At 35.6% G+C, this 18,128-nt stretch overlaps 4 protein-coding genes across 4 annotated transcripts; 2 read left to right on the top strand and 2 right to left on the bottom strand.

Annotated features, from left to right (window-relative positions):
- Window positions 1-130: 130 nt before the first annotated feature.
- Window positions 131-1,823, top strand: PPL_09532 (uncharacterized protein; the record flags this gene model as incomplete). The annotated part of the gene is made up of 5 exons (XM_020580326.1): window positions 131-235; window positions 312-494; window positions 559-894; window positions 960-1,309; window positions 1,373-1,823. 5 exons carry the CDS (start codon window positions 131-133, stop codon window positions 1,821-1,823), a joined length of 1,425 nt encoding a protein of 474 aa, XP_020428913.1.
- A 189-nt stretch (window positions 1,824-2,012) lies between these two features.
- PPL_09531 (prolyl hydroxylase family protein) lies at window positions 2,013-3,589 on the bottom strand (the record flags this gene model as incomplete). Its single annotated transcript, XM_020580325.1, has 3 exons — window positions 2,013-2,511; window positions 2,607-2,841; window positions 2,938-3,589. The coding sequence occupies 3 exons, from the start codon at window positions 3,587-3,589 to the stop codon at window positions 2,013-2,015; spliced, it is 1,386 nt and encodes a 461-aa protein (XP_020428912.1).
- Window positions 3,590-4,510: 921 nt separating this feature from the next.
- Window positions 4,511-6,956, bottom strand: uap56 (DEAD/DEAH box helicase; the record flags this gene model as incomplete). Its single annotated transcript, XM_020580324.1, has 4 exons — window positions 4,511-5,056; window positions 5,150-5,545; window positions 5,626-5,857; window positions 6,850-6,956. 4 exons carry the CDS (start codon window positions 6,954-6,956, stop codon window positions 4,511-4,513), a joined length of 1,281 nt encoding a protein of 426 aa, XP_020428911.1.
- A 291-nt stretch (window positions 6,957-7,247) lies between these two features.
- Window positions 7,248-17,965, top strand: PPL_09529 (regulator of chromosome condensation domain-containing protein; the record flags this gene model as incomplete). The annotated part of the gene is made up of 9 exons (XM_020580323.1): window positions 7,248-7,280; window positions 9,170-10,997; window positions 11,112-11,351; window positions 11,457-12,463; window positions 12,596-14,059; window positions 14,252-14,721; window positions 15,156-15,234; window positions 16,105-17,128; window positions 17,193-17,965. The coding sequence occupies 9 exons, from the start codon at window positions 7,248-7,250 to the stop codon at window positions 17,963-17,965; spliced, it is 6,918 nt and encodes a 2,305-aa protein (XP_020428910.1).
- Between the last annotated feature and the right edge of the window lie 163 nt (window positions 17,966-18,128).

The raw sequence follows: 18,128 nt of genomic DNA, 5'->3' as shown, positions 1-18,128 counted from the left end.
AATGTTTCATGGATGATATGGTTACCACCCATTAATAATATCTATCTATTAATTAACAATACGGGAACTATAAAATGAGTACTTGATTCTCAAAATAAAACATTTAAAAAATACTCGATACTCTTCAAAAATGTATAAAAATTTGTTACTTTTATCTTGTTTTCTTTTCTCTATCACTATATCAAGTGCTTTCAATATTAATTCCAGAAACAATTTGGTTGGATTTTGGGGTCAGGTAAATATATTTTTTTTAAAATAAAATTTATCTTTTATAGTTTGAAAACTAACATTTTCAATAAACAAAAAAATAGAACTCAGCATCTGCTGGAGGTAAACCATATCAAACACAACTTATCGATTATTGTGATAAATATGATGTTTTAAACATTGCTTTTTTAGTAAAGTTTTTTGGTGACGATACATTGAAATCCAACAGCAGCATTAAGCTTCCTGCCCTTAATCTTGCAAATTTATGTTGGAATTTCTTTCCAGATGTAAATATTTTTTATTTTTTAAAAATATTTTTTCCTTTGATTAACTTTTTATTGCTTTTAAAAGTATCCACACCTTATGACCTGCCCAGAAGTTGGCACTGGTGTAACTTCATGTCAATCAAAGAACAAGATTGTTATTCTTTCACTAGGAGGTGATTCAGCAGGTTATGGATTCGCCTCCAATGCTGAAGCTGAGCAATTTGCAAATACTCTTTGGAATATGTTTTTTGAAGGTACCGATACAAACTACCCAAGACCCTTCGGTAGTGCAATTTTGGATGGTGTAGACTTGGACCTTGAAAATCGAATCGGTACCCAATACTATGGTGCCTTCGTAACAAAGTTCAACCAACTTGCCCTTTCTGGTACCAAGAAATACTATATTACTGCTGATCCTCAAGTAAGTTAGTTAAACATAACAATTTAATTATTTTTTCAGATATAATCTTAACATTCCTTTCATAGTGCGTTTTCCCAGATGCTTCGATTGGACCATCAGCTGGCAGTGCTCTTTCCACTGGTCTATTAGATTTTATCAGTATCCAATTCTACAACAATGCCTGTGGTCTTAACTCTGGCTCTGCTTTCAATTACAACACTTGGGAAAACTGGATCCTTTCCAACTCACCAAAAACCAAGATCTTTGTTGGAGCCCCTGCTGACACCTATGGTGCTGGTAGTGGATATATCTCGGAAAGACAACTAGAGATATTGATTCAACCATTGATGTCAAAGCAATCGTTTGGTGGTGTAATGCTTTGGGATGCTTCAATTGCAGAGGCAAACATCGTCAATGCCACAGCCGGAACCTATTCGTATGTTTTATAAAGAATCTATATATTAATTAAAAGCTAATAATTTACCCCTTTAATCTATAGTAATGCCATATCCACCTTCATGAAAATGATTAATCCAACTCCAACATCAACTACTTCTGGTACAACAAGCAGTCCAACTTCTACAACAAGCAGTCCAACTTCTACAACTAGCAAACCAACCTCCACCACTGGAAAGCCAACAACTACTACCGGTACAACTACCACTCCAGCCACCACTACAGGTACAACCAAAACTCCAACTACTACCACCAGTACAACTAGAACCCCGACTTCTACTAGCGGTACAACAAGTACTCCAACCACCACTACAGATGCACCAACTACATCGACAACTTCTACTACCTCAGATTCGACCAGTAGCACAACCGGTGATTCTTCAACAACTACTACTTCCTCTACCACAGGTGGAGAAGTTCCAAGTGATGCCAACTCGATTCTTTATCCAACTGCATTGTTCATTTTCTTCATTATTATTAATACTTTAATTTAAACAAATATTCAATCAAAAACTTTGTAAAATAAAATAAAAACACAGAACAACAAATAAACTATTTATAATAAATAAGAGAGAGATTGTTTTTTTTTTGATTTGATTGATGATTGATTGATTTATGATTGGTTTGCTGTACACAAAATGATTGGATTTTAATTGATTCGTTATTTTTAATATTTTTTTTTCTCACAAGACATCGGATTTTCCACCGGTATTTCTGAGCCACATAATCAGGTTGGTTCTTTCACCACTGGTAATTCCAAGAGCACCGTGTCTGTGAACTCCAATATGTAAAAGAGCTGTTCCTGGAGTGTGTTTAACTTCAAAATATTCTTGGTGAGTCTCTGGTTTATCCAGGATACCGCGGAAATACAAAGAACCACCAGTGAATTGCTTGCCAAGACAGAGATTCAGAGTGACATCGGATTCATCATAGTGGAATCCCAACTCCTTCTCCTTATCGATCTTATATTGAACAACGAATGCGTGATGACTATCCAGTTGCGCACCATTGTAGTCAGCATATAACACCGAGGTAAAAGGCTTCAAATAATTCTCTCTCAACTCTGTAAAAAATCCAGTGAATCCCATTTCGTCCAGAATAACACCATAGTTGTTCATTGAGTTTGGTCTGGCAGTTGGTAATCCACTATTTTTAAATTGATCAATTTCTTCAAGTAGTTTTCTATAAGATTATTAATTAATAATTAATTAGTAAACAATGTTTGTTTGTTATGTTATCATTAAATAGATGGGTGGGTGGATGGATGATATACTTACTGACAAAAATCAGTTTTAAATATTTGAAGTGAATAAATTCTTGTATCAGTCAGCTTGGTCAATGGCTTCAGCAAATCGTCAGGGTTGTTTGTAATTTTATATTGTTTGATGGCATTTACAAGGTTATCGCATAGGAAATCTTCACTAAATTTAAAAATCTCTTTATGTAATGGTTGATACAGTTCTTTAATCATATTAATTCTTTCTTCTCTCATTCTCAACAGTTTTTGGTGTGCTATAATATATATTTTGATAGATAATGAATAACTATTAGTTTACTTCTTTTAATTGCATCATTAAATATATATAAATAGTATAAGTTATAACTTACCATCCATTGCTTGTCTTTGCTTGTATGAACAATCAGAGCATGCATCATCATGATTGTGGTGATGTCCAACACCAGCAGCTTGTGATTCATTACCAACAATTGTTGGTATCACCTCTGTCTGTGCATGTGCATGTGCATTATCATGAGCGTGTGCGTGTGAATGTCCATGTCCATGTCCACATTGAGTAGTATGTTGATGTTGTTCCTGTTGCTCCACTTGTTGTTGTTGTTGTTGTTCAACTTGTTGTTCAAGTTGTACACTATCATCAATAGACAGACTATCGAGATTGGTTGTTGTTTCGTCATCGACCAACTCTACGGATTCATCATCTTCGTCGTCCTCCTCCAAATAGTCTTCCTCACTGATGACGTTGTCATCACCGATTTCATCTTGATCGTCTTCGGTGTCAGAGAGCAAGTCGACCTCAGAAACGATTGTGTAAGTCTTGTTGCTGTCGATATCGTAGTACTGATCGCCAGCCTCCGAGTCCTTAGGGAACACCTCTTCACCGTTGGAATCGACCATAATCAGTCCACCCTGTGTCTGAAACAACCTTTCCAATCTGTCCCTGGTGGCGTATTTCTTTGCCAATCTCAACTCTCCATAACCCAAACTTGCAAACAAAACAACATCTTCAACTGCACTTGTCATTCTCTACTTTACTCTTTCTTTATTTGAATCGATATCGATTATACAATTACTATTATTTTAAAATAAATATTGTTTATTTTTATTATTATTGTTGTTTATTATTATTAGTTATTCTTTTAATTTTAATTAAATTAAAATATGTTGTTTGCTTCTTTTTTTTTTTGTTCTTTTATAGTTTTCTAATTTTTATTTTTAATTTATTTTTTTATTTTATTGAGTTTTTAAAATTGAATTGAATGAAATCGATATAAATTAAAAGAATAGAATATAAATATATATGTTGGTCCTGGAGAAGAGCGTCGCCAAATTCCAAAACGAGATTTGTGTGAGAAAAAATAAAGAAGAGTTCAAAAATCAAAAATAAAAATAAAAAGAAAATAAAAAAAATTACCAAAAAAATAAGAAGAATGAAAAAGTTAACTTCTCAATTTTTTTTCCACATCTCTACTCAGGTTTTTTGGTCATAAACAAAAAATTGATTTAATTAAAATTTCCATTTTTATTTTAAGCAACAACAAATTTAATAAATTAATTAATTAATTATTTGAAATGATGATGAGTTAAATTTAATAAAGATATTTAGAAAGTTACTGATCCAAATTATCTTTAATTTTTATATAGTTATTCATTGATAAATATTGAAATTAGTGAATAATTAAGGGAACTGCTTCTTGTTTTCTTTCTTTTTCTTATTCTTTTTTTTGTTTTTGTTTTTGTTTTTATTTATTTATAGATTATAGCCAAAACAAGTAATAAATAATACATATACTTTGAAAAAGTAATAAACTTGCTTGCTTTTGTTATAGTTATTTTTATCTTTCTCTATAAAGTGTAATAGAGTTTTAGAAGTTTGTTTTTTTTTTTTTTTTTTGTATTGTTACTGAATGTTGGTTGGTTGGGTGATTTTGATTTGATTTTGATTTAACCACTCATGTAGGTTGATGGATCGATCTTCTCTGGCAAGTCTTTGACGGAAACGACAAACTTGGATTGGACTTGGTCGAGTGTGGTAAGGTCTTCGGCGGCGGTGATGAATGAGATGGCGAGACCCTTGGTACCGAAACGACCGGCACGACCTACACGATGAAGGTAGGTATCTGGTGACTCGGCCATATCGTAGTTGATGACTACGTTGACACGCTCGATATCGATACCACGACCGAAAATGTTGGTGGCAACCATGACTCTCGATTGGAAGTTCTTGAACTTACGGTACTGTTCGATTCTCTCTGGTTGTTTGAGATCACGATGGATACAGATCGAGGCGAAACCGACCTCCGACAAGATGCTATTCAATGCCTTGGCACGCTCGACCGACTTGACAAAGATAACCACTTGGTTAAAGTCCAAAGAGTCGAGCAAATCGACCAACTTTCTGTTCTTTTGGTCCTCGGTCAACTTAACATAGTATTGTTGCAAACCGTGGAGAGTAAGCTTTGAACCATCATTGATATAGATTTCAAATGGCTAACATTAAGAACAACAACAACAACAAGTAGAGAATATTAGTGAAATGTTCCAATTATTTGATAATGGTTATGATTTTTTTTAAGTACTTACAACATGCATGAATTTCTTGCAGACACCTCTGATTTGATCGGAGAGAGTGGCAGAGAACATCATAACTTGCTTGGTTGGCGATGTCAACTTGTAGATCTTTTGGATGTCTTTACGCATGTCGAGTGACTCCAAGAGTGAGTCGCACTCGTCGAGGATAAAGTGCTTGATGGACTTGAGGTTGAGGCTGTGTTCAGAGGCCAATTGCAAGACACGACCTGGTGTACCAATGACAATGTTTGGTTGTCTGTCTCTGAGCATGTCCTTCTGGGTCTGTACTGGCATACCACCATAGATAACAGCGGTCTTGACAGTGCTCATATACTTGGTGAAACGATCAAACTCATCACAGATTTGATAGGCAAGCTCTCTAGTGTGACAAAGGATCAAAGCAACAACCTATATATATTAATTCAAAAATTAAACAAGTTAAGTATAATAATAATAATAATAAAGAGATTAAATGTATATTAACTTACACCAGTTGGATTGATATCGATTTGTTGTAAGACGGACAAGACAAAGACGGCAGTCTTACCCATACCAGACTTGGCTTGGCAGATGATGTCGTGACCCAAGATGGCTTGTGGAATACACTCGTTTTGGACTTCGGATGGATGTTCGAAACCACAGTCACCAATGACTTTGTCGAGCTCTGGCTTCAAGAGGAACTCTCTGAAACCACTGCTATGCATAGCGACATGGGTATCCCTATTTTTATTTTCAATTTAAAAAGGAAGCAAAAAAAAAAACAAAGAGAAAGAGAAAATAGAAAGAGGAGATACAAGTGATTTGTATGATAGAGAGATGAAACGAAATGAATAGAAAGAAGCGTAGTGGTAATTGATTTCTTTATATTAATATAATGATTATGATTATGTGAATCCCAGTGATTTTATATCTATTATTAGATTGGTAAATTAAGTGTTGTGATGTGAATGTTGTGTTGAGTAATTAGCGTTTATGTGTATCTGCCAATGTGCTCTCACTCTCATGTACCATTAGGATGAACCACTTTTGAGTTACTATCCACCATACTATCTTTGAAATATTCCTAACCATTCCCTTTTATTTTCTTTTTACTGATAAAAGTAAATACTATTTACTAATACAGATAACCATTATTATTATTATTATTATTATTATTATATAATAATTGGTTGTTGTTGTATTGCACTATTATTGTTTTTATAGTTATTATTTTTATTGCTATTATTATTATTGTTATGATTATTATTACTGTTGTTGTTGATTATAATGTTGTTTATATATATATGATTATTATATGTATATATAAATATAGATATGGTTGAATTGAACATTTCAATTAATTAATTAATTGATTGACCAATGAATGTATTATAATATTTTTGGTTAAGAGATAAAGGAGGTCAATTTCATCTTGATACGTTTGGTCAATTGGAGAGAACACAACACACAATTAACAACGGTTGTGCTGTCAGAGAACACTGTTGAAAGGCAAGAAATCAGGGGTGGTGGTCCCTCGGGACAACCACACCGTCTGATCTTGTAACTCCTTTCGACTGTGCTCCACCAGATAGCCAACACCATCGTGTTAATCCAAGGAACTAGTCTAGTCTAGTCGAGTTTAAGCATCATTTGCTTTTGAAACTGTTGTTTGTTGTTTGTTGTTTTATCGCTTATCGATTGTTGTTGTTGTTGAATTAGAGGAAAACACTCACTTTGCAGAAACAATCTTCTTATCTCCATTGGTTTCTTGTACGGTTTCATCATCGGAATCCTCGTATTCAGCTAATTCGTTAATGTTAATATCTTCTGGTTCAGCCATTTTGTTGTGGTTGTTTTTATATAATTATAATATTGCAATTAAAAAAAAAAAAAATTAAGTTTGTTTGTTTGAATATTTTTATTAAAAAAAAAATAGTATTTGTATATAAACTATCGATATTAAAAATATGTTATATTATAATTGATTTTGATTGATTCAAAAAAAATATAAATAATAACTATTGATAGGAAAATATAAAATTAAAGAATTAATTTGTTCAACAATTTGTGAAATCAAAATATGGAAAAAAAATTGGAAAAAAAAAAAAAAAATTTAGTTTTTTTCAAAAAAATGGTTATGTTGATGTGTTCCCACGTCAGTCGTGTATAACGTTATTTTGAAGTATTTTTTTCCTTTTATGACAAAATTTGAATGAAACAGTGTAACAGGTTTAAAATTTGTAATAAATAAAAAAATTAATATTATATCTGTCTGTTAATGTTAATTAATTATAAAACATTTTTTATTTTTTTATTTGTTTTTATTAATATATTCATTTTAAATTTATTTATTTAAATAAAATTATTTAAAACATCATTGGTGAGATGATAGATAATCTGTATTCTATTGTTATTGTATTGACATCATCAAGCAATCATGATTTAACAAAATGGGCAAGTTTTTTTTTTTTTTGTCGGGATCGAAAGAAATTTCATGACAGAACGATATTGCAATGTGTGTTGATTTCAAAGTATTTATCAGGTATTGATTTTATTATAAAAAGGAAAGCTGATTCAAAGAGGTTGAATTATACCTGTCTTTGCCTGCTTTATTTAATATTTATTGTTGTATTGTTATTATTTTATTCGAGTCCGTCCTCTCTGAAAACATTAAACAACAAACCAGTGCCTGACGTGCTTTTTGATTTCAATCTCCTGCAGCGGTCCGATTGTTTTTTGTTTTTTTTTTTTTTTCAATTTTTTTTTTTTAAAGTAAAATGATATCATTTTGATACCTCTTTGTTTCCATTGTTAATAATTTTTTTGTTAATTACATCAATTCTATTTTATAATTTATTTCTTTGATAGATATTTATATTAATATTTCAACTGAGAATTTGTTGGTAAAAAGTTTGTGAATAAAATTTAAAGAAAAAGTTTAATAATCAGATCAGTCTACAGTAGAACAAATAGATAATTTTGTATGTGTTATGCTTATTTGTATTTAATATCTATCCCTTAATAAAACATTGTTGTTGCCAACTACAACCAATAATCAAGGTGAAGAGACCACCTATCACCTTGAATACATCATATCTTTAAATTATTTTTTTATTGTCAATTCCAACTCAAATCGACAAAAAATAAAAAAAAGTTCCAAAAAAAATAAATAAATCATTGAAAAACCAAAAAAAAAAACAAACGCCAAAAAAAAACCAAAACCAAAAAAATCTTGGTCATTTTTTGAAAAAAATTTTTAATCAAAACCAAAAAAAAAAAAAAATAACCAACATTTTATTTTGTGTTTTTTTTTTTGCTTTCTCTGGTCCACCAACCAACTTATTTTTTATCATAAGATAAACTTTTTAATTATAACAAAAAAACAACAACAGTGTTTGTGTTGTGTGACAATCAATCAATCATAACATATCTATTAATAATAATAATAACAATAGAATAAATTTGATTGCTCAATCAAATCAATCATCCATATTAATTTATTTCAATATCCATTCACACACATCCATAAAAGAAAAAACAAAAAAAAAAACAAAACAATAACCAAAAACATCATCACCCACAAACAAAACAAATTATTTCTCATAATCAAGATTTTTTTTTTTTAGTTTCCTCGCAAAAAAAAAAAAAAATATCAAAAGCTCAACAACTTTGCCAAATCAAAGTGTATCGATTTGATTTAGAGATTGATATTTGATTTTGTAACAACACACATACTTATATATATTAAGTTATTATATCATTACATTTTATTACAATTTGATAGGATCTTATAAAGCTTATTTATAGAATACCAAATCACCAATTTGGTATTCTATTAGTTAATTATATATTATTTATAAATTTAGATATTTATTAGAAATATTTAACTTATTCAAAATTTTGTTGTAGAATAGAAATATTTAGAATAAAAATAAAAATAAATCCAGTTAGTTTCCAAATCGCCAGTTTGTTTTTATTTTTTTTCTAGAGAATATAAATAATTAGTACCAAATATACATATATAATATAATATTTAATAAAAGATAAATTTAGTTAGATATGTCACAACACACACCAGTAAATAGTAGCAATGGAAGTAATAATAGTAGTGGACAATTAAAGTCGGTCTCTAGACCATTGCCATCGACACCTTTGAGTGCAAGTGGTGGTAATATATCGACAACAGCAATTCCAATAAATAGCAGTGGCAATAATAGCAATACACAGAGCAGTGGCAGTGCACCGAAATCACCACCACCTCCAATCAAACCGAGATTCACCAGCAAGCCACTGCCATTGAATCCTACACAACCATCCAGCTCGCCCTCAATCACACCAATCTCACCAAACACCAGTGCCAATGCAGGTGTCACTGGAAATAGTGGTAGTGCAAATGTAGTACCACCATCAAAACCAACATCAGCACCCCCAACTTTACCAAAACGTGATTTTGCAACCACCACAACCAACACCACATCTACATCATCATCATCATCACCCTCTTCATCATCAACAAAAACATCATCATCATCATCTGGGAATGAAACATCATCAACATCAACATCAACAACAACAACAACATCATCACCTACATTGTCAGGAAGTGGATCAACTTCTGTACAACCACCATCTTCACCACCACAACAAATCAAACCAAGTCATTTGAATAGCAGCAGCAGTAATATCACTCCATTATCATCATCGTCACCAAAGACCGCTCCAATAAGCAGTCCACCACCAAATAATTATGTAACATTAGGATCATCGTCACCAAACAGCTTCACTCCAACTTCACCAGAAAAAAGAAACGTTGAGAATAGCGGCAGCAACAGCAACAACAGCAGTAGTAACACACTTACATTTGAAAAACATACAATTTCACGTGATGAATCGAATCATTCATTATCATCTCATAGTGGTACTGGCACTGGCGGCGGAATTGGCCAGAGCATAAGCAGCGGCAGCATCAGTTCCTACGGCCAGGATGAAAGTCCAGACGCCGATCGTGACCACGGCTCGGGCGCATCGGTCGGAGCAGACGAGCGTAAATCAATCTTTAAGAAATTCCCTCATCAATGGGCCATCGGTAAGCTCGAGAAGGAGTCCAGCCAGAAGGAGATCAAGAAGGAGGAGAAGGAGCGCAAGGAAATCGAGCGTAAAGAAGAGAAGGAGCGTAAGGAGCGTGAGAAAGAGAAGGAAAAGGCAGAGAAGAAGGAACGTAAGGAGCGTGAGAAACTCGAGAAGAAGGAGAAGGAGAAGGAGAAAGAAAAGGGTGAGAAGGACGTCAAGGACATCAAGGATCGTATACTCTCGCGTACTTCCAGCTCGATCGCTTCCAAACTCAAGAATGCAACTCTCACCAGAAATGGACGTCTCGATCACGACGACTATCCATCGATGAACAACAATAACAACACTTCCCCGATTATTGGATCGAGTGGCGGTTCTGCACTCTCGTTCAACAGCAACAGTTCATCTTCGATACTGTCGTCATCGCCAAACCAAGGCAATGGATTGGACTCACCTCACCACACAACATCGACCGGCGGTTCATTCACTCCGGGATCGTCGCCACCACTGAACGCCGTCAACTCTGCAGAGAGTTCACTCTCGATGCGATCGGCAACACAACTCGATACCAGTCGTGGACTGATGACTTGGGGATCGGGCAGCTATTGCAAGCTGGGATTCAAGTCGGTCGAGAAGGACAGCCAGCCAACACCAGAGAGACTTCCAAACTTTAATATCTCTGATATCTGTTCGATATCCTGTGGTAGCTACTATTCTGCTGCACTCACAGAGAATGGTGATGTATATATGTGGGGACGTGGATCCGTCAAGAATCCACCAATTGCAACATTAGGAAATGGTACATTCGATGGTATGTCGTCAAACTAAATTTAATCAACTATCAAAGAATTATTTCAAACAAAAAAAGATACTAGATATTAATATTCTATTCATTCATCCATTTCTAAAATCTTTATATTTATAGATCAATTATTACCACAAAAAGTGGAATCATTACAAGAGATTGTAGTTATTTCAATTGGTTTCTACCATTCTGCAGCTGTAAAGTCAAATGGTGAACTTTTAACTTGGGGTTGCGGTGAGGATGGACAATTGGGACACGGTGACGTGTTTAACCAACCTATTCCAAAGGTTGTCCAATCCATCACATCTCATTGGGTAACTCAAGTTCAATGTGGTGAGAAACATACTATTTGTTTAACAAGTAAGTTATTATTATTATTATTATTTTGGATTTGGAATACAAATTAAACTCATAAACTAAACTAATCAACGAATTCTATTTATCATTATTATTAAATTATTATAGAGAATGGAAAAGTATTTACTTGGGGTACTTCAGAATATGGACAGTTGGGACTTGGTGATACTCAAAAGAATTGTACACCAATGTTGGTCACTTCACTCGATAAGTATCATATTATCCAGATTGCTTGTGGTGCCACTCACAACGCTGTACTCACAAACAATCGTGAGGTTCTCGTTTTTGGAAATGGTGCTGCCATGGGAAGTGCCAATATCATTTCGATTCCAATCATGGTGCCATCTCTCAAGATCATGAATATCGAGCGTTTGAGTTGTGGTCATTACTCTACTGCTGCGCTGACAGAGTGTGGCGATGTCTATACCTGGGGATCGGGTCAGGAGCTTGGACACGGTCACGGAACCTCAGAGGCACATCCAAAACTCGTGGAGACACTCCGCAACCAATCGATTCGTCAGATCTCTTGTGGTGGAAGACACATGGCGTTCTTGACCGACAGCGGAAAAATCTATACCAGTGGAAAGGATCCGTTCGGTCAACTCGGTCATGCAGCAGGCGACCAAAATCGTCCAAAGAAAATAGATTCACTATTGAAGACCACTTTTATGTCTATAAGTTGCGGTGAGAATCACAATGCCGCTCTCTTTGACACCACAAGATCGTTCCGTGACAAATTCTGTTGGAAGTTGCTCGAGACTCAGAGAACACTGGTTCGTTCACTCAATATCATTCGTTCGATCTTCTTGAGTCCACTGTTGATTCGTGACCGTGAGCAACTGCCTGAGAACATGAAGCATCTGCCATATATCTTCTTGTCGGAGGAGGAGATCAAAACACTGTTTGGTGCCATCGACAAAATCTACCAGGTCAACAGCAACACCCTGCACTTGATGAACAATCGTCTGCACTCATGGTCCAACAAAAAGAAGATCGGTGACATTCTGCTGAACCATTTCAAGTCTTCGGATGTCGTTTTCAATCAATACATTGACCATATGCCATTCGCCATTCACTCACTGGAGAATCTGCTGAAGAAATCGAACTCACCGTTTGTAAATTACCTAAAGGAGTGTGAGAAGCTGGCGGTCGAGCGTAAGAAGGTGGAGACCGACGACGACATCAAAGACTTTACTTTCAGATCGTTCCTGCTGGAGCCATTGAATATCATCTCCAGATACCAAAAGAACATCTCTGGCATGGTGAAATACACCAAGAATACACACATCGACTATCAAGGTCTGGTCGATCTCGAAGCGATGCTGGAAGAGAAGCAAGGAAAGGTTCAGACAATCCTCGGATTGGTCAATTCACAACAGATGTTGGCATCGTATATCGCATCGCAAGTGAATCCACCATCGGCCAGTGACGACTCCTCTAGTTTCCTCAAGGAGTACGACGCCAAGATCGAATCACTCCAGAATTTCAAGAAGACCTGTCTCAAACTCATCAAATCCAGCAAGAAATACTACGAAGTGGAACCAGAGGCATTCAAAGAGCAAGGACACTTCTCTGAGAATCTACTGCTTGCCAAGAGTTCGTTGGACGGACTGGTGGATACACAGTTGGCAGCATCGCTCGACCACTTCTCACAGTCGATCAAGAAGATTGGATATCTTCGTAGCGAGTTGTCGACCCGTACCAACTCTGCTTTCTCACAGCCACTGAGTCAGGTTGCCGACGAACTAGACGCTTTCATCCCGCTGATCGTTGAGATGCGTAAGCGTGTGTTTGACGCACACCAAGAGTACGACAGTGCCGTCAACAAACTCTATTCACTCGCCAAGAATCTTCAGCCAACCGACAAGAAGATGATGGAAGCCGAGAAAGAGGTGAGCAACCTGAAGAAAGCACTCGATAGAACTGTATATGAATTCGACGCCATCTTCAAGGAGGGTATCCAAATACAGTCGCGTTCACTCAAGTTGTTCTACGCCTGCATGAAAGCACAGCAAGAGTACTTTGAGCGTGGACTTCAGAGATTCCAATCGATGAAACCGTCGTTCGATGCTCTCGACTCGCACTTCCGTCAGCAGAGTCGCGCCACCTGGTCGAAATCGATCCACGAGACACTCACCTCGACATTCTCTGACAAATCGTCGAAACCCAAAGAAGTTGTCGAGAAGGAGAAGGAGAAGGAAGCAGCCATCATCGTCGAAGGTTCGCCAAGTGCAAGCTCATCGTTTATCGCTGTCGAAGGCGAGAGTAGCAGCAGCTCATCGCCAAATCCAAAGGCAGCCGCTGCCTCCTCAGCCACAATCGACCCACAAGTGATTCTGGCCGAGTTGGAGTCAACCGATTGGTCATACCTGCTGGATCCACCCACTGCCAACGAGTTTACCGACACCTTTATCGAGGAGCAATACGATCAGATGGTCGAACTACTTGCATCGCCATCGCTGCAAGTCGTTCAATGTGTTGTTTCCCCATGCTCCCAAGAAGATCAAATCAGAACGATCGAGTCGATCTCGCGTATCTTTGACAGCTTCAACAAGATTCGTCCCATCATTCAAACCGGTATCGAAGTTGAGGTGCAATCCACTGCCAATCCCTCAACTCTGTTCCGTTCGAATACCACCGCCACCAAGTTGATGACCGCTTTCACCAAGATGAAAGGTATGCCCTATCTCACAAAGATTATCACTCCTCTGGTGAGAGAAATCATCGAGAGTCCCAACGGCTATGAAGTCGATCCCTCAAAGATCAACGAAGGTAGCGAGGAGCTCATGACCAACATGATGAATCTCATTCAGATGTCCGAGAAGTTCACCGATGCCATCATCGACTCGCTACACCAACTGCCTGTTTCATTGCGTGAGATCAGCAAGTATCTTCAACAGCAGGTCGTCAAGAAGTTCCCAGACAACAAACACTCGTCGGTCGGTGGTTTCGTATTCCTCAGATTCTTGTGTCCAGCCATCATTGCCCCATACACCGCCGGTTTGGTCGACGAGGCACCCGGACCAGAGGCAACTCGTGCACTCGTTCTCATCGGTAAGGTTCTTCAGAATCTTGCCAACGGTATCGAGTTTGGTCAGAAAGAATCGTTTATGATCCCAGTGAATCGTTTCATCATCGGTAATCTCAGTCGTCTCAACGAGTACTTTGACAAACTCACTGACGTGCCAGACTACCGTGGTGACTACATCCCAATATCGACTAGAGACGAAGTTCAAAAAGATATTAGAAACATTCATCTCTTAATTGTAAAGAATTTATCCAAAGTACTCAAGCAACTTGCACTCTACAAACAAAAAGAAATCATAGGTCAACTCGCTAAAACACTTGTATTTTTAGGTGATCCACAAGCATTGTACAAATAATCAAATAATCAAATATTAATAATAATCTATCAAATATAAAAACCAACCTAACAAACAAAACTTTCCAACTATAAAAAAAAAATGAAAAGAACAAAAATATATAACAAACACAAACAAACAAATTGCTTTTAAATTATAATTTAAATAAAATATATATATAATATATCAATCAAAAAAATTATTATTTTAGTAAAAAAAAACATAACATAACATAATATTGTATTAATACTTTATAAATAAAAGTTATTTAATATTAATTTAAAAATTGCCTATGTCATATGCCACCTGTTATTAAAGATATATTTAAAAATCCTAATTAAATTTATCTTTTTAACACCATATGATAATAACTTAATGATATCCTGTGTGTAAGGATAAATATTAATTGAAATTAATGTTTTTTTAAAGTTATTTTAATAAATAGAAATATAATTTTCTTTGTAATTACAAGGTTGGTTGATGATTCGGCAATCTGGTTAAATGAAGGTTGGTGTGATGGCCATGTAAGTGGTAATATTTGTTCTGGCCGAGTAAATATTTTCTACTCCTTTTTTTGTATTTTTTGATCCCAAAACAGAAAATTAAAAATCATTTTTTTTTCCAAGCTTGATTTTGTCAAAAAATTTATTTATGTAGGAAAAAATCTACCTCTTCGATACCATTACCAAGATATTTTGCAAAAAATGACTTTGATGAAGATCTTTTTCCATTCTTTATTTGATATTTTCGTCATCAGATTCATTCTCATTTGCACTTATACAATGAAAAAAGTATCCCAGTTTTTAGTCAAAGTTTTTTTTAGATGTATCTTTCTTTCATACAATTCTACCACTACCCACCCTATCAGAATTCAAATCATCTCACAGTACCAATCATCACCAATAATACTTTATTTTAACATAGATCAGCTAAACACATAAATTAATGATGACGACTTGATAACCACACTACACACCCCAATTATATATTTTTTTTATTCAACATTATCAAATCACACGATTTTACTTTTAATATATTAAATTCGTTTGGTTGTTGATTGATAATAGGTTTCGATACCAAACTACTTTTAAACACTAGATTATCCAATATTTTATATTCACTTCATTTCTTCATTAATTATCTAACGCAGAAAAAAGACAGATACCACAACAAATTATTACTATTTCCTTTATCCAAAATATTGTCATATTATATATCTACCACTATCTTGTCAACCAGTCAAACTAATTTTAAATTGGTGTGGTATCAATCTCTAATTGTATTTATATATATATTTAATTATTTAATTATTTAAATTAATTTTCTTGAAATTAAAATTACAAGAATTTGTATATTTATATTTGTTAAAAGAAGCTGATTTTATTTAAAAGTAGATTTTATCAGAAAATTTAAAATTTAAAAGAAAATTGTTGTTGTTGTTTGAAATGAACAAGATGATAGATTTGAAGAGAGTCGATGCAATTATAAAATCCGTTCTTATTAAAATTATAGAGTACTTTCCAAAGTATGAATTAAGTACCACCAATATTGTAACACCAGAGCAGCGTCTGCCACTCGGGCCAACCTTGTTTCTTTCGTTTCAGCATGTGCTGGCAATGTTTGGTTCCAGTGTTGTTTGTCCGCTGCTCATGGGTTTCAATGCCAACACTGGATTGCTGTTCTCTGGAATCGGTACTCTGATTTTCTATGTCTGTACAGGAGGTAGAGTCCCATCTTATGTGGGAAATTCATTTGCTTTCATTGGTGTCGTGAATGCCGCCACCAATTTTCATTATATTCCAGGTGGTCCAACCAACCAACATATTCCCGTTGCACTAGGAGGAATGTTTGTCTGTGGACTTATCTATCTGGCGATTTCGCTGATAGTCATTTTCTTGGGATACCGTTGGTTGGAGATTCTTATGCCACCTGTAGTCACTGGTGCAGTAGTGCTTGCAATCGGCCTGAATCTTGCCGGTTCTGCCATTACACAGGCAGCGGTATCTGGATTTGATGCATGGTTTTCTTTTTGTACTGTGATGTCTGTTGCTTTGGTGACAATGTATGCACCTGGTCCACTCAAAAGATTGCCAATTTTAATAGGTGGTTTATTCGCATATCTTCTCTACCTCTTCTTTGGATTGGGTGGTATTGGTCCAGGAATTGATTTCAAACCAGTGCATGAAGCCAAGTGGATCGGTGCTCCACCCATTCACTATCCAGTATTTGAAACTGGAGCCATTACACTGATTGCACCGGTTGCAATTATTTTGGTCGCTGAAAACATTGGTCATGTTAAAGCTGTAGGTTCAATCACTGGAAAACCAATCGATCAATATATTGGTCGTGCATTCCTTGGTGATTCATTGGCAACAATCTTTGCTGTATCTTTTGGAAGTATTGGAACAACAACATATGGTAAATATCAATTGAAAATAACCAAGCGTTGACTTAATTATTAAACATCTTCTTTTTTATGTAGCCGAAAACATTGGTGTAATGAGTATTACAAGAGTATTTTCAACATTGAATTTCGTTATTGCTGGTCTTGTTGCTATCTTCCTTGGTTTACTTCCAATTTTCGGAGGTATTATTCAAACTATTCCATCGGGTGTATTCGGTGGTTTATCTATTGTTTTGTTTGGTATGGTCGCTGCTACTGGTGCACGTATTTGGATTAGTAATAAAATCAACTTTTCGAAACCACGTAATATGTTGACAGCTGGTATCTCGCTTGTATTGGGTATCGGTATGGCCAACGGTACTGTTATCACTTGGGGTGTTGTTAAAATAGATGCCATCGGTGCTGCCACTCTTTCCGCAATCATCTTGTACCAACTGCTGCGAGAGAATTGGATTCACATTTTCAGATACGTAATTGCCAAGTGCAAAGGACAACACTACGAGATTCCAGAGGAGGAAGAGGATGAGGAGGATGACTTGCACGGCGGTGGTGGTCTACCACAAACTCAAACTCCAACACTCGGAGGAAAGTCAACTTCTTCGTCGTCCGATTTGGAGTTGCCAACGATTGGTGAAGACAGCTGTGTCATTGCCATTGACACCCACAGTGGTTCCGGATCGAGTTCACCAAAACTCCACGAATCCAGTTCACCACTGAACGGGTCGATCAACTCTGAGACCAACAGTTCTGGAACCAGCAGTAGTCCATCGCTCTGGAGATCTGTAACCTCCAAATTCACCAAGAAATCAAAAACTGATTATCCTTCACCGGGAGCAATCCATAAACTTTAAAACTATAATTACAAACTTGAATTTCCAACCTAAAAAACAAAACAAACAAAACAATAACTATTTTTTTTTCTCATCCAACTCAATCCACAGAATCGAATTTATATAATTTTATTAACAAAACAAAACCGATGATAAAAAGGTTATTTTATTAATAAATAAAAAT

This window comes from Heterostelium album (genome assembly GCF_000004825.1).
Source record: "Heterostelium album PN500 unplaced genomic scaffold PPL_scaffold11, whole genome shotgun sequence".
Classification (NCBI taxonomy): Eukaryota; Evosea; class Eumycetozoa; order Acytosteliales; family Acytosteliaceae; genus Heterostelium; species Heterostelium album.
This window is presented reverse-complemented; position numbering and strand designations above follow the sequence as displayed.